We start from the raw sequence: 15,859 nt of genomic DNA on the forward strand, positions 1-15,859 counted from the left end.
GAGATTACCTGTATTCCCCCCTGTATTAAGTCGATTATTAATTTCAATATAGAATATTTGTTGACAGCCCTACAAGTACAATTAGTTACTGCACACTACATCACCCCTGAGTGGAACATGGAAAGCCAAACCTTCCCCCACTGTACCGAAAACCCGTACCGAACCGTGACTTCAAAAGCCGAGGTACGTACTGAACCGTGGTTTCTGTGTACCGTTACACCCCTATTTGTGCACGATTGTAAGCATTTGCATACAGAACCGCCCATAATTAACCATATATGGTAATGAAACACCCCCATGGAATGTGAAATAATGGACTAAGCGAACTATGAGAAACTTCACTGAGAGCGAGATTGATCACGGAGGTCTAACCAACAAATTGAACGTATACAGCATTTTCCGTTGTGAACAATCTTATTTGGAAACATGACACACAGAACAATAGTAATTAGCGTTTTATTTTAAACCAATATTTAATCGTATGATTATAGATATTTTTAGAGAATAAATAAATCCAATGAAGTTGTCAATTTCACAGACAGCTCTGCTGAGGAGGAGGGAGCGTGCAGACTATCTTTGGTGTGCCGGGAGCCAAGGATGTTGACTGACCCAGTCCTACAGAACCAGCACATTGACAGAAATAAATGACAAGCTGACCCGACATTGCTGACTGAAATGAACGAGTTGCTTTCAACAGGCCAACTGCGCACTACAATGCCTATTGTGCGCGTGTGAGCCCATTATAATTGCGCTCCTGTTGGGTCGTTGGTTTTGGTCAGAGTCATTATGGCTTCAGTGAATAACCCCAATCACCTGCATTTAAGTTATATTTGAATTACAGATACACCAGTAATAACATTACAATTTAATTAAATACAATTAGGCCTGAATGAGTCGTGTTCCTCCCGACCACCGGCAACGACATTATCAGCCAAATGCGCATCCCAGATTATCTGTACATTGACAGAGTGGAATCCCACAATGGTGTTTCCCACAAGTTCTTAGTGAATGGTGTTTCCCACAAGTTCTTAGTGAATGGTGTTTCCCTCAAGTTCTTAGTGAATGGTGTTTCCCACAAGTTGTAAGTGAATGGTGTTTCCCACAAGTTGTAAGTGAATGGTGTTTCCCACAAGTTGTAAGGGAATGGTCTTTCCCACAAGTTCTTAGTGAATGGTGTTTCCCACAAGTTGTAAGTGAATGGTGTTTCCCACAAGTTGTAAGTGAATGGTGTTTCCCACACGTAAGTGAATGGTATTTCCCACACGTTGTAAGTGAATGGTGTCTCCCACAAGTTGTAAGTGAATGGTATTTCCCACAAGTTGTAAGTGAATGGTGTTTCCCACAAGTTCTAAGTGAATGGTGTTTCCCACAAGTTCTAAGTGAATGGTGTTTCCCACAAGTTGTAAGTGCATGGTGGTTCCCACAAGTTCTTAGTGAATGGTGTTTCCCTCAAGTTCTTAGTGAATGGTGTTTCTCGCAAGTTGTAAGTGAATGGTGTTTCCCACAAGTTGTAAGTGAATGGTGTTTCCCACAAGTTGTAAGTGAATGGTCTTTCCCACAAGTTGTAAGTGAATGGTAGGGATGGGTACCTTTCACATTTGAACCGATACCGGTACCGGTACCTGTGAATCGATACCGGTACCCAACGGTACCTTTTTTCGGTACTTTAACTTTTTTTTTTTTTTTTTTTTTAATAATTTTTTTTTTTTTTTTTTTTTTTTTTTGGTTTCTCACTTGATTCGATACTCGGTAGTACCGACGTGTTTCGGTTCGGTACCTCAAAAGTACCGAATTCGGTACCCATCCCTAATCTTGATAGCTACAGAAACCCCGTTCGTTGAAGATATCTCCCAATGTATGTATGCCCTGCTTTTCCCATTTGGGATATCTGATAGGTCGTTGTGCAATAAGGAGTGCATTGTTATTAAATAGGGGAGAATTGCTATGCCATTTATGTTGGTTAGTAAATTTTTTCTGTGTGTCACGCCATGTGCGGATCACATGTGTAATAAGAGGGCCAAATTCCAAGTCGCATTGCTTAATTGGTATTTTGATGTATACTATATCCTGCAGTCTATGTGGAGCCACTATGTTTTCTTCTAATGTTCTCCAGGATACATGCTTGAGAATCAAATCAGGTGATCAGTGGTCTTAAAGAGTACGCTTTAAAATAGTGGTAGAAGTCTGGAAATGCTAAACCTCTGTTGGCTTTGTTTCTCTGTGCGGTAGATCTTTTTATTCATGGAGGTTTGTTGTTCCAAATAAATTTATATGCGGCGGAGTGTAATCTTTTCCAGTAACCAGCGGGAAAGAAGTTGATCCTAGGTAAAACATCCATCTTAACTATTGATACTCTGTACTGAGTTTTTAAGTTTTGACCACCTGTCAAAGTCATTTGTGATCCTGTCTTGGATTCTTGTATAATTATACTTCACCGTTTGGTATATAGTAGGGAATATTTCAACTCCAAGACATCTAAAGTGTTCTACCATTGATATATTTTCTGGAAGGAAGGTAGCCTTCGCAATGACATTAAGTGGAATGAAGGCCGACTTTGGCCAGTTTATCCTAAATCCTGATAGATTGCCAAAATCATCAATCAGCTTGAGAAGATGAGGCAGTGATTTTAATTTGTATTTTTTTTCAATTCAGATAATGATTGAAGAAGTGCGTCTTTAGTCGACGGCGAAAGATTGGTCAGGTTTCGGCTGTCCTAACTGTGGTGGGAAGTTCGTTCCACCATTGTGGGGCAAGGACCGAGAATAGGCGACTTCTCTTTGATGACCCTCCCGGAGCTCGGATAGGAGTGGGTCTGAGATGGCCAGAAGATGCAGAGCGTAGGGGTCTTGAGGGTGTGTAGTTAGAGTCCATTGACCGGTTGAAATGTAAATGGAGGTAGGCGGGAGCTGTTCCCTTTGCTGCACGATATGCCAGGTCAAGGGCCTTGAAGCGGATTCGTGCGGCAATGGGGAGCCAGTGCAGGTTCCTGAGAAGTGGGGTGACATGGGCTGACTTTGGTAGGTTTGAGATCAGGCTGGCCGCTGCGTTCTACAGGTTTACAGGTACTGCAGATCCTGGATTAGTTTTGCATAAAACGCCTGTCGATTGCATAGCCAAAGTAATTTGCGATTTATTCTTGAACCACTTATAGCACAACAAATGGATGTAATGCATACAAACAAACACCTGTACATAGCTCGTCATGACCGTATTGTGGACATTGTGTCTGATGTGGTACAAAACATCTCACCATCTAGTGCAGCAATGTACAAGCATACTAGAGTGCTACCAGAATGGTTTGGTTTTACCAATGATGTCTTTGCTAACATCTCAAATACACCTGATGTTGTTTTTGTTGACACCAGCCACAAGGAGGTGCTAATCATAGAAGTAGGCTGTGCCTTTGACCTGTACATGGACCAGGCTTTCCGGGACAAGTATATAAAATACCAACCACTGCTCAATGTGATAACCAGCTTTGGGTACAGGTGTAGATATAGTGTACTTATATTCGGAAGTCTTGGCCATGTATATAAATGCACCATGACCGGTCTGAGAATTGCTGCAATGTCAAAGAGAAAAGCCAAACAAATTGCCAAATATTGCTCTGTCTCAGTTATTATTGGCAGCTTAGCCGTGTGGAGAAGGAGGTGCTATGTGTCCATCTGTTTGTGTGTGTGTGTAATGTATGCATGCGTGTGTCTGTGTGTGTGGTAATGTGTGCGTGTGTGTGTGTGTCTGTGTGTGTGGTAATGTGCATGCATGTGTCTGTGTGTGTGGTAAAGAGACCTGGAATGTTGTTGGGAGGAGTCTTATATAGTTAAAAGGGGGGGGGGGGGGACAGGATTGGGGAGAAAGGGGAGGGGAATGTCTTTACATGAGGGAGTTGGGGAATCATTATATTATTCCACAAAATCCAATAGCGTTAAATGAAAATGACTTAGAGTTGAAAACGGTGCTGAAGTGTGCAGGTGGGAGGAGCTCCGAGACTCAGTTCTGAGTCCATTTATGAACCACATGAGAGAAAAGCCAGAGTTCACACAGGCTTAAGACAGCTGCCTGCTGTTTATTCTTTTGACTGTTTCTTTCTTTTCTTCTTTATGTTTTAATTATTTGTATATGTTGTTGTTGTTGTTGTTTAAAAGAAGACTTGCTGAATCTATAATAAATGGTTAATAAAAAAAACATTTGAGACAATAACTTCTTTGAGCAAGGTACATCAATATTTTGTAAAAATATAAAAAAGAGAACATGAAAAGATTTTGTTTTTCAGTGTAACGTAACCTTCAAAATGACTATAGGGCTTAAACCACAACACCATGCATTCAACATCCTTATATTTAATGGTTATCGTGTGCAGTATCACAATTAATACAATGATAACAACACATCATTCACCAGGCCAATATACAGATTACAAAACATACATTCAAAACTAAAAATCTCTAGAAAATCTAGTACATTTACAAACCAATGAGCTTCTAGATAGACACTAGAAAAGATATGCAGCCAGTATGAGCTTCTAGAGAGACAGTAGGATCTATCAAATATCAAATATCCACACGGGTCCTTCTGGGTTTAGATGGCCACGTTTATTTAGTAAGAATAAAAGAACAAAAGACAAAATGCACAATATTCAATGAATGGTCATTCTTCCTAAGCGAAGAGACAGACCCAAATCCCACAGTAATGACCAAAATAACCAAAGGTGATCAAATACAAATACAATGGTTGCATATTCTTGTCCAACCTACCCAGAGTATGAAAATAAAGATTTTGACTTCCCCACATGCAAAAGGAACAGAGGTATTGAAGATGGGAATCAAATATGTGAATATGCAAATATCCAATCAAACTAACTTTACCCCGGTAGGCTATAAACTGTGTCCCTCAGGACAATGATAGAGTGACTGAGTGAATATAACTCCTAATTACCTCATCTTTCACAACTCAGCATCTTGAAGATCAATTTAAATCCAAAACCCTGGGTAGAGGAGCTGTGAATGTCACTGATCTCTACTTCAGCTCACAAAACTCAGCAGCCGACCCACCAATCCAATATACCCTAAGTCCAGGATAGAGAGGCTGAGTGAATGTGGTGTTGACTCTGTGCAGGAGGGTCATTGTGTCAGAGACGCTGTAGAAGGACAGAGTACCTGCCCTGTGATCCAGGTACACTCCTATTCTGGAGGACCAGGGGCCCGGTACTGTGATCCTCTTGTTATTGTGTCTGAAGCTGTAATTATCTGGTCTGCAATCTAAAGCCCAGGATTTGGAATTGAATCCAAATCCACAGTCCTCCAAGGTCACCAAGGTGCCTATTCTACTAATGTCTTTGTAGGAGGCTGCTACAGAAACCCTGTCACTCCACTCCACCTCCCAGTAACAGCGTCCAGTCAGACCTTCTCTACCCAGAACCTGAAACCATTCAATAAATCTTTCTGGGTGTTTAGGATATGACTGCTTTTGCTGCACACATGTTGCTTTTCTGTTCCCCTCAGACAAAGACAGATGTCTGTTTGCTGTGTTTGGGTCCAGTGTGATCTGAGAGGAATATTGTAAGAAGTCAGCTCTGGTCTTGGGCTCTGGTGGCAGTAAAACATTAATAACTGCATTCACTGTTGTTGAGATTCTGGGCCACTGCTCTTTCAGAACGTCCTGTAGTTTGTCTCTCAGCTCAGACACGACCTCAGTCACATCTGCAAAGTACAGGAGAGGAAGGACACTGATGCTGGATAAGTCTGTAGACTCACTGGGACTGGAGAGGGGAGGGTGACTCTGTAGAAAGTGGATGTGGTCCTCTGTGTGTGAGAGCTGCTCCAGCTCAGTGTCTCTCCTCCTCAGGTCCGCTATCTCCTGCTCCAGTCTCTTCTGCAGTTCTTCAGCCTGAGTCACTTTGGTCCTCTGTTGGGCTCTGATGACCTTCTTCAGCTCAAAGCGCCTCGTCTCCAAGGAGCGTATCAGCTCAGTAAAGATTCTCTCACTGTCCTCCACTGCTTTATCAGCAGAGCGATTGAGAGAATCAACAGCCTGTTGGGCCTCATTGAGTCGCTTCTCTCTCTCCTGGACTTTCTGCTGACGAGAACAGGTCTTCTCCAACTTCTCGTGAAGCCGTGTGGAGGCTTTGACCAGCTTGTGTTTCTTTAACGGAGCTACAGTATAATGAGGCTGGAGGTGAGTTTCACAGAAAGAGGTCAGACATACCAGGCAGGACTCGAGGGCTTTCCGCTTTCTCCCAGTGCAGAAATCACAGACCACATCTCCAGGTCCAGCATAACAGTGATCAGGAGGAGCATCTTGGAGTCCTGTCTTCATTAGTTGTTCTATCACTTCAGCCATCATGTGTCTTTTCTTCACAACAGGCCTCGGATTAAAAGTCTCCCTGCACTGGGGACATGTGTAGATCCCCTTCTGATCATCGTGATCCCAGCAGTCTTTAATACAGCCCATACAGTAGCTGTGTCCACAGGGAATAGTTACCGGATCCTTCAGTACATCCAGACAGAGAGAACAGCAGCACTGGTCCCAACAACACTGGTACAGATCAACTCCTTGCTGCGCCATTTTATTCTACAAAGAGCCAGTTTCAAGATGCACAATGAGATCTTCTTCTTCTTCTTCTTCTTTTGAATTTCCGTCAGAGTAGACGCATCGTGGCGTATTACTGCCCTCCGCACTTCTTTTGATGATCTCTTCTTCTTCTTCTTCTTCTTCTTCTTTCTTGGCGTATTTCTTCCCTCCTCATTTCTTATACTACACTAGTGGTGTTCCATCTTTAGGCCTCTTCAACTCACACTTTCTCCTTCTTCTCTGCTCCTCTTGCCTGTCCAATACTAATACATACACTAACGCTATATCCTCTGGTACAACTCTGAAGCATGCAGAAATGTCAGCACTGCCTCTGTGATCAACTGGTGGTTCTCATTATCCATGCCAAAGAATGATTTAAGAGAGAAGGAAGATACTCCCAGCTCTACCAGACTTTTATAAAAGATTTCCCTCTCTTTCCTATACCTTTCACATTTTAGGAAGACATGCCCGACAGTTTCAGTCTCTCCACATTCACACACCCCATCTGGATGTTTGCCCACAATGAACAAGCTACTGTTCAACCCACAGTGCCCCAGCCTCAGTCTACACATCTTCACCCTATCACTCCTTGACCCATATCCCTCCACCTTGATCTTGACCCGAGGCTGCAGAGAGAAATAGTGCCTTCCCTTGGTCCCCCTTTCCCACTCATCCTGCCACTCAGCCTCAACTCCTTTCTTTATCTTATCTCTTAGTTCTACTCTTCCCATTGAAATACCTATCTCTTCCTCCCTTCCCAGGCTCTGTTTGGCAAGGGAGTCAGCCATCTCATTCCCCGCAATCCCAGCGTGTCCCGGGACCCAACAAAACTCCACTGACCAGCCTGCCTTCGCAATCCTATATAAAACCAACATTATTTCCTGAATGAGATCAGGGCGAGCTTTAGACCCACCTGCACTCAGAGCCATCAGTGCAGCAGCCGAGTCAGAGCATATAATCACCTGGCTTGGTCCCACTTCCTCCACCCACCACAATGCCCAGAGGATGGCAAGCAACTCTGTCACAAATACTGAGCTGCCATCGGATATTCTTTGTCCCTTACCGATCCCTAACCAAGGCACCCACCACCCAAATCCTGCCCTCCCACTTTCAGGATCCACAGAGCCATCAGTGTACACCTCCAGAGCCCCTGATTCCAGAAGGAACCTCTCTATTTCCTCCACAATCTCGCCCTTATCCTCCTCCTTCAAGAACCTAAGTTCAATGACTCGATCAGGCAATAGCCAAAATGGCACTGATAGCCACCGAGTGTGCTCCGCCACTCCCCCCTGATGCAGTCTCAACTTCCTGGCCCACTGATCAATACTGGCCAAAAAAGGGTTATACTTATCCCCATCTCCTGAAAGTAAACTGTTGAATATATACTGTACACAAATGTTCTAGAATGTTATATTATGACATCATACTGTGACATCACAAATGTTCTAGAATGGTCTATTATGACATCATACTGTGACATCACAATTGTTCTAGAATGGTCTATTATGACATCATACTGTGACATCACAAATGTTCTAGAACAGTGGTTCTCAAACTTTTTACACCAAGTACCACCTGAGAACGTAGCTGGCTCTCCAAGTACCACCATATGACCGGCGTTAAAATACAGTCTATTCAGCTATGCACAGTTCTGTATCGTAACGGCTCTCGCTCTGCGTCACTCACGCACTGCACCTCGCTTGTGCACGCGCACTGAATAAAATTCCACAATGTACCTTTATCCCAATATTCGTCTGACCACACCCCTCATCAGCTTACCTTCATAAGCAGGTGTGTGGCCACCTACTCGCCTCCTTCTTCGCTTTCACCACAAGGAAGTGCCTTGGAGAGATCCCCACTTGACGTGTTGCTAGTTGAAGAGAGTTGAGACGTGTTTACATTGTGCTTATTTTTTTCTTCTCTCATAACTATTCAAAAGGAAAATCTAAGTCATAATGTCTACCTCGGAGAGTAGACCCACTCTTCACCAGCGGTTCTCCATTCCCGCCTCTGTCGTGCGCGCTGGTGCGGGGCTGCTGCCACTTTCATGGTTACCAGCCCAGCCCAGGAGACAGCCGATGGGTAGTTTGCCTCTCCGAGGAGCCGGTGCATCGGTGCCGCCGCCCCGGCGGTGGCCTGATCCCGACTCTGGTTCCGGGGAATCGTCCGTTCGTGAGCGGCCGGTTCCTTTCGTTCCAGAGGATTTGCGACGCAAACTTTTCGCGTCTGCCCATTCACGTCGCAAGATGGTGTCCTGCAGGCGCGAACAGCCTGGGTTTGGGGAATTGCTGGAGACCAGCGAGGATGCGTCGGTCTCTGTATGTCCGATGGAAACTGAGGATTACATGGAAGAGTCGGACGGATTCTTGTTTCAAGGCCCTGTGGAGGCGAGTATCTCTCCTATCCAGGTAACACTGGAGGGGGGAGAAATGTCTCCTTGGGGCGCCTTGTTCGAGGATGTCGGGGAACCACCTCGGCCTCATCGGCAGGATGCCCTGCTATCAGCCACATCAGACTGTGGCTCCTCAACCGGTCGAAGCCTGCTGCATGTGAGGGATGCGGGTTCGGTGGAGGAAGGTCAGCAGGAGGAACTGCAGGCTTTGTTCCCCGAGCTCATGGCGGTAGCTGCCGCTGCAAACGGTGTGCCGCTGCCGCAGCCATTGCCTGCTCCTGCCCCCGATGATCTCATAGGTCATCTCTGGCAGCGTCGCCCGGTGAGAGGGGTGGACGTTGTCTACCCATTTTTCCCCTCGATGGGGGCCTATGTTCGTCGGGGCCAGGTGGTGTCTCACATCATGGGACTTACCCCCGCCTACGTACCAGTTACGCGGGTGGCGGGGTTGGTCAAAGGTATGAGAGAGGGCGTGCCACGGCTTGATAGGCCGATGGCCGCTCTCCTCTGTCCGGATGTGGTGTGGGAGCCGTTATGCAAGCTGGTTCTCCAAGGAAAATCGGCTAGGCGATTGGCATATTGTGGTGACCAGTCATTTATCGCTGGTACACAGTCACTGGCTGCTGCTTCTAACATCGCGCAGCTGGTTAGATTTGTATCGGGGATAATGATGGGCGGCACGGATCTGACCGAGGTGCAACGCGATCAGATCACCCAGTCGGCAGGAGCTGTACTGCATCTTACCCAGGTGCAGGCCATAGCCTCTGGGAAAGTGCGTGCCCTGGCTACCCTGAACCAGCGCCACCTTTGGCTGGAGCAGGCTCGAGTGCCAGAGAAGAAGAGAGCCCCTCTTCTGACGGCCAACCTCTCCGATGCTGGACTATTCGGGAAGGCCCTGCAGCTGATGACCTCAACGAGATGGCAGAGGAGAGATCCGTTCTCCAACCCCATTTTCCGCCTCCCGTCCTTGCCGGTGGAGTCAGAAGGCTTCCACGACGTCGAGCTCCCTCCGCCGTGCCTACCACTGCCTCCGCCGCCACTGCTGGCCCGTCCAAGAAGGCCAGGAGGAGAGACGGTGCTTCTGCTGCCGCTGGCCCATCCACGACCGGAGGAGACGGTAGGGAACGACGAGACCAGCAGCCGATTAACTACCGTCCCTCCGGGGCTTCTCGGGGCGGCAAAACCCGAGCCGCTCGAGGCAGCAGACGCCGCTGAGTGACTTTTTCCCCCTGTGGTCCCCTCTATACCCTCCCCGGCCCTCATGATAATTTGTGCCTAAAATAAATAAAAAGTCCCCTTAAAGGGGGACTATATTATTTGGCCAAACAAACTGTGTGTTTCTTCAACAATACATATGATGAGGTTGCGAAATGTGAATCTGCATTGTTTACATTGAGGGATGAGTTACGTTCGTGTTATGAGATTAAGCAAGGTCTGCAAGCATACACTCAGTCATAGAAAGGTTCTATCTTAGCCTGACGCTCCACATGCAGGTAGAAGCTGGTTGTATGATCTGTTGCTTAAGCAAAGTAATGTTGATCCACAACTAGGGATGGGTACCTTTCACATTTGGGTACCGGTACCTGTGAATCGATACCGGTACCCAACGGTACCTTTTTTCGGTACTTTAAATGTCAACATTCACACGCACAATATATGCTTACCTAGGATTTGACTTGATTCAACAACAAAGCAGTCGGAGCAATGACAAGCCGAAAACTGTCGACATTTAATTTACCTACCTCAGTCGTAAAAAAAAATCCAAACTTCAAATAACTACAATTTCGACAGTTTTCGGCTTGTCATTGCTCCGACTGCTTTGTTGTTGAATCAAGTCAAATCCTAGGTAAGCATATATTGTGCGTGTGAACGTTGACATGAAAAGAAAAAAGTAAAAAAAAAAAGTAAAAAAAAAAATTAATAAAAAATATTTTTTTTATTTTTTTTTTATTTTTTTTTTGGTTTCTCACTTGATTCGATACTCGGTAGTACCGACGTGTTTCGGTTCGGTACCTCAAAAGTACCGAATTCGGTACCCATCCCTAGTGAATGGTGTTTCCCACAAGTTGTAAGTGAATGGTCTTTCCCACAAGTTGTAAGTGAATGGTGTTTCCCACAAGTTGTAAGTGAATGGTGTTTCCTAACAAGTTGTAAATGAATGGTGTTTCCCACAAGTTCTAAGTGAATGGTGTTTCCCACAAGTTGTAAGTGAATGGTGTTTCCCACAAGTTGTAAGTGAATGGTCTTTCCCACAAGTTGTAAGTGAATGGTGTTTCCCACAAGTTTAAGTGAATGGTGTTTCCCACAAGTTGTAAGTGAATGGTGTTTCCCACAAGTTGTAAGTGAATGGTGTTTCCTAACAAGTTGTAAATGAATGGTGTTTCCCACAAGTTATAAGTAAATGGTGTTTCCCACAAGTTCTTAGTGAATGGTGTTTCCCACAAGTTCTAAGTGAATGGTGTTTCCCACAAGTCTTTAGTGAATGGTGTTTCCCACAAGTTCTTAGTGAATGGTGTTTCCCACACGTTGTAAGTGAATGGTGTTTCCCACAAGTTGTAAGTGAATGGTGTTTCCCACAAGTTGTAAGTGAATGGTCTTTCCCACAAGTTGTAAGTGAATGGTATTCCCCACAAGTTGTAAATTAATGGTGTTTCCCACAAGTTCTAAGTGAATGGTGTTTCCCACAAGTTGTAAGTGAATGGTGTTTCCCACAAGTTGTAAGTGAATGGTGTTTCCCACAAGTTCTTAGTGAATGGTGTTTCCCTCAAGTTCTTAGTGAATGGTGTTTCCCACAAGTTCTAAGTGAATGGTGTTTCCCACAAGTTCTTAGTGAATGGTGTTTCCCTCAAGTTCTTAGTGAATGGTGTTTCCCACAAGTTGTAAGTGAATGGTGTTTCCCACAAGTTGTAAGTGAATGGTATTTCCCACAAGTTGTAAGTGAATGGTGTTTCCCACAAGTTCTAAGTGAATGGTGTTTCCCACAAGTTCTAAGTGAATGGTGTTTCCCACAAGTTATAAGTAAATGGTGTTTCCCTCAAGTTCTTAGTGAATGGTGTTTCCCACAAGTTCTAAGTGAATGGTGTTTCCCACAAGTTCTTAGTGAATGGTGTTTCCCTCAAGTTCTTAGTGAATGGTGTTTCCCACAAGTTGTAAGTGAATGGTGTTTCCCACAAGTTGTAAGTGAATGGTATTTCCCACAAGTTGTAAGTGAATGGTGTTTCCCACAAGTTCTAAGTGAATGGTGTTTCCCACAAGTTCTAAGTGAATGGTGTTTCCCACAAGTTGTAAGTGAATGGTGGTTCCCACAAGTTCTTAGTGAATGGTGTTTCCCTCAAGTTCTTAGTGAATGGTGTTTCCCACAAGTTCTAAGTGAATGGTGTTTCCCACAAGTTGTAAGTGAATGGTGTTTCCCACAAGTTGTAAGTGAATGGTGTTTCCCACAAGTTGTAAGTGAATGGTATTTCCCACAAGTTGTAAGTGAATGGTGTTTCCCACAAGTTGTAAGTGAATGGTGTTTCCTAACAAGTTGTAAATGAATGGTGTTTCCCACAAGTTATAAGTGAATGGTGTTTCCCACAAGTTCTTAGTGAATGGTGTTTCCCACAAGTTATTAGTGAATGGTGTTTCCCACACATTCTTAGTGAATGGTGTTTCCCACAAGTTCTAAGTGAATGGTGTTTCCCACAAGTTCTAAGTGAATGGTGTTTCCCACAAGTTCTAAGTGAATGGTGTTTCCCACAAGTTATTAGTGAATGGTGTTTCCCACAAGTTATTAGTGAATGGTGTTTCCCACAAGTTCTTAGTGAATGGTGTTTCCCACAAGTTATTAGTGAATGGTGTTTCCCACACGTTCTTAGTGAATGGTGTTTCCTACAAGGTATTTGTTTATTTTGTGGTGGTGTGGCCTGTCGCGATAAGCAATAAATCAATTAATCGCGCAGTGTATGAAAATGAACGCGATGATTTTGACGGGCTCGATTAATTGCCATTTGCGTGTTTGTTTTCCTCGTGTCACTCTTTGTCTCCATGTGGGGAGGCGGGGTCGCTGGCGTACTACAGAGTACAGCATGATAAGATAAGATATTCCTTTATTGATCCCCTTGGGGAAATTCAGGCATCATAGCAGCTAGGGATGCACGATATTGATTTTTTGACACCGATATCGATACCGATAACTTTATGCTCCTCAAGCCGATACCGATAACCGATATTTATTGTATTATTAAAATAATATTTTGATCAAATTTTTTTCTTTTTTTTAACATGAAACAAAACATATCACAATACAATAATAATACGTCAAATGTATATACTCTCTTTTCTGGACTCTTTTCGTATCACAAACAGTACTGTATTTGCAAATCTGGTATGTCATGTATAGATGTAGGCAGCACTGTCTATCTGTATGTCATGCATGTCATTATGTTATGATGAATTGTAAATGGGGGACCCTGTCCCTGATGTAAACAAGACGAAAGTCTCTCTGGTCTGCATCCCCTTAACAATTGTATGTATTGAGCTGTACTGTATTGTACCCATTCTGCAATCGGTTAATAAACTTTTAACCAGACAACAGAAACAAAAGCCAAGACAACAGTTTTGACTGATAAAGTGATCATATTTATTTTTCCAAATGAAAATTCACAATCCGTCAACAACTTATAATACATCCAACCTAAGACGCTCAAAGCTTTTTTTTTCTTCTTTTTTCAAAGCTGTCCGCCTTGAAAGAAAGGCTTTGAGTGGACACATAGCAGGTCGCCTGCGGCATCACCACCGCTGGTGTACGACGGCGCGAGCACGCTTAGTTGTACCTATTGACGAGTCGTTTGCTAAATTAAATAAGTTTGACAGAAATGACCCAAGGGCTCAAGCCGCTAGCTTTTAAGCAGTCATTGGTGGTGCAAATTAACCTGGCTACTACGGAGCAATAAGTGACTGCGTATTCAACCAAAGGTTGCATCACAGCCATGAAAGGGGCTAGCTTTGCTTAGCTCCCCGCGTCGTTGCAGGCTTTTAAGTTAACACAACACACCATCGCAGCGGTGTTGATGCCGCAGGTGACCTGCTAGGTTGGATGTATCACAAGCCGCTGCACTTTTCCCTCCTCGTGGAACTTCTCCATTGCATTTATTACAAATAGCAAGCGAACTTTTCCTCTCTGAAACAATCCCCACTAGCGTCGCCATCTTTGTTTACAACGCGCTGCTTTCAAGAAACGTACTACGTGGCTACGTCACAGCCAAGAAAGGGAGCGCTAGATTTGTGTAAAACACCCTGTTCCTAAACCACACACTATCAGTGGTACCACAGTACTGGCAAAACGGGAGGAGCGGACAGTCAAAACAAACGCACTTCATCCAAATTCACCCACACCGCATTTTTTTTACCAAAAAAGATATTATATTATCGGAGCTATTAATAACGTTATCGGGTTTATCGGGATGACGTCATAATTGCTGATATCGGCCCGATAATTATCGGCCCGATAATTATCGTGCATCCCTAATAGCAGCATGGGGGAGGGGGAGGGGAGGTACAGGTAGTAAAAACAAGCAGTGTAAACAGTATAACAAATCAATATAATTAATTAACTAACTAACTGAAATATACAGTATTCACATAAGTGTTATTGTCCTTTTTAGGTTCCTAGTAGTTGTAGTTGGATGTCTGGCAGCAGTCAACTGTTGTGGAGCCTGATGGCCGCTGATATGAAGGACTGGCCGAGGCGGTTAGTTGAGTGTCGGGGGGGTATGAGTCTGTGACTGAATGTGCTTCTTCTCATCTTGACTAGCTCGTCGTAGAGGGGGTTGGAGGGATTCTCCAGGATAGCAGCCAGCTTCCTTCTCGTCCCCCTCTCTGCCACCACCTCTAGTCTGACCAGCTCGACTCCCACCACGGAGCTAGCCTTCCTCACCAACTTGTTCAGTTTGTTGGTGTGCCTCGAGTTGATGTAGTATCCCAGCATGCCACAGCATAGAAGAGGACGCTGGCCACTACAGACTGGTAGAATGACTGCAGCTATTGCAAACATTGAAGGACCTGAGTCTCCTCTGGAAGAACAGCCTGCTCTGTCCATTCCTGTAGAGGGCCTCTGTGTTGTCCGACCAGTCCAATTTATTGTTCAGGTGTACCCCAAGGAACTTATATGACTCCACCACCTCCACCTTGCCCCTCTGGAAGTCCACCACAGCCCTTCAAGGACAGAATAATATTATTAATATAAATAGTAAATAAAACGGGGCCTAGAATCGATCCTTGTGGAACACCTTTTGTAATGGGCAAAAATTCTGACTGGGTTTTGCCCACTTTCACACATTGGTTTCTGCCTGATAAATAGTTCCGGAACCAACCGCAAACAATCTCATCAAAATACTACAATACTATGCAGTCTATTTAACAGAAGAGAATGATCAACCGTATCAAACGCTTTAGATAAATCTATAAATAGGGCACCACAATGTTTCTTTTTGTCCAATGCAGAAACAATATAATTTATAACTAAAGTGGTAGCTGAGATTGTACTATGGTTGGCTCTGAAACCAGATTGATGGGGGCTTAGAACAAAGTGATTAGAGAGAAATGTTTTGAGTTGTTATTCCAGAATTTTAGCTAAGCAGGACAACTTGGGAAATTGGACGATAATTGTTCAGGTCAGTTCTGTCTCCACCTTTATGCAAGGGAGAGACATGGGCCGTTTTCCAAATACTGGGAACTATGCCTGTTAATATAGAGAGATAAAACATATAACTTATGTTATTTGCTCTGTGATTACAGGAGCAGCTAATTTAAGAAAGTAAGGGTCCAAGTTGTCCTCCCCAGTCGACTTTCTGGTATCAATAGACACCAACATAATTAAAAACTGCATTAGGAGTAATAGGTGGTGGTAGGCCCTTA

At 44.2% G+C, this 15,859-nt stretch overlaps 2 protein-coding genes across 3 annotated transcripts in view; one reads left to right on the top strand and one right to left on the bottom strand.

Moving 5' to 3' along the window:
- Window positions 1-15,859, top strand: part of LOC311225570 (rho GTPase-activating protein 6) — a 173,976-nt gene that overhangs the window by 57,534 nt on the left and 100,583 nt on the right. The window lies entirely within an intron of this gene.
- On the bottom strand, window positions 5,017-6,564 carry LOC311225063 (tripartite motif-containing protein 16-like protein; the record flags this gene model as incomplete). Its single annotated transcript, XM_084310271.1, has 3 exons — window positions 5,017-5,883; window positions 5,959-6,006; window positions 6,205-6,564. The coding sequence occupies 3 exons, from the start codon at window positions 6,562-6,564 to the stop codon at window positions 5,017-5,019; spliced, it is 1,275 nt and encodes a 424-aa protein (XP_084166397.1).

The sequence above is a fragment of the Notolepis coatsorum genome, assembly GCF_963971535.1.
Source record: "Notolepis coatsorum genome assembly, chromosome: 3".
NCBI lineage: Eukaryota > Metazoa > Chordata > Actinopteri > Aulopiformes > Paralepididae > Notolepis > Notolepis coatsorum.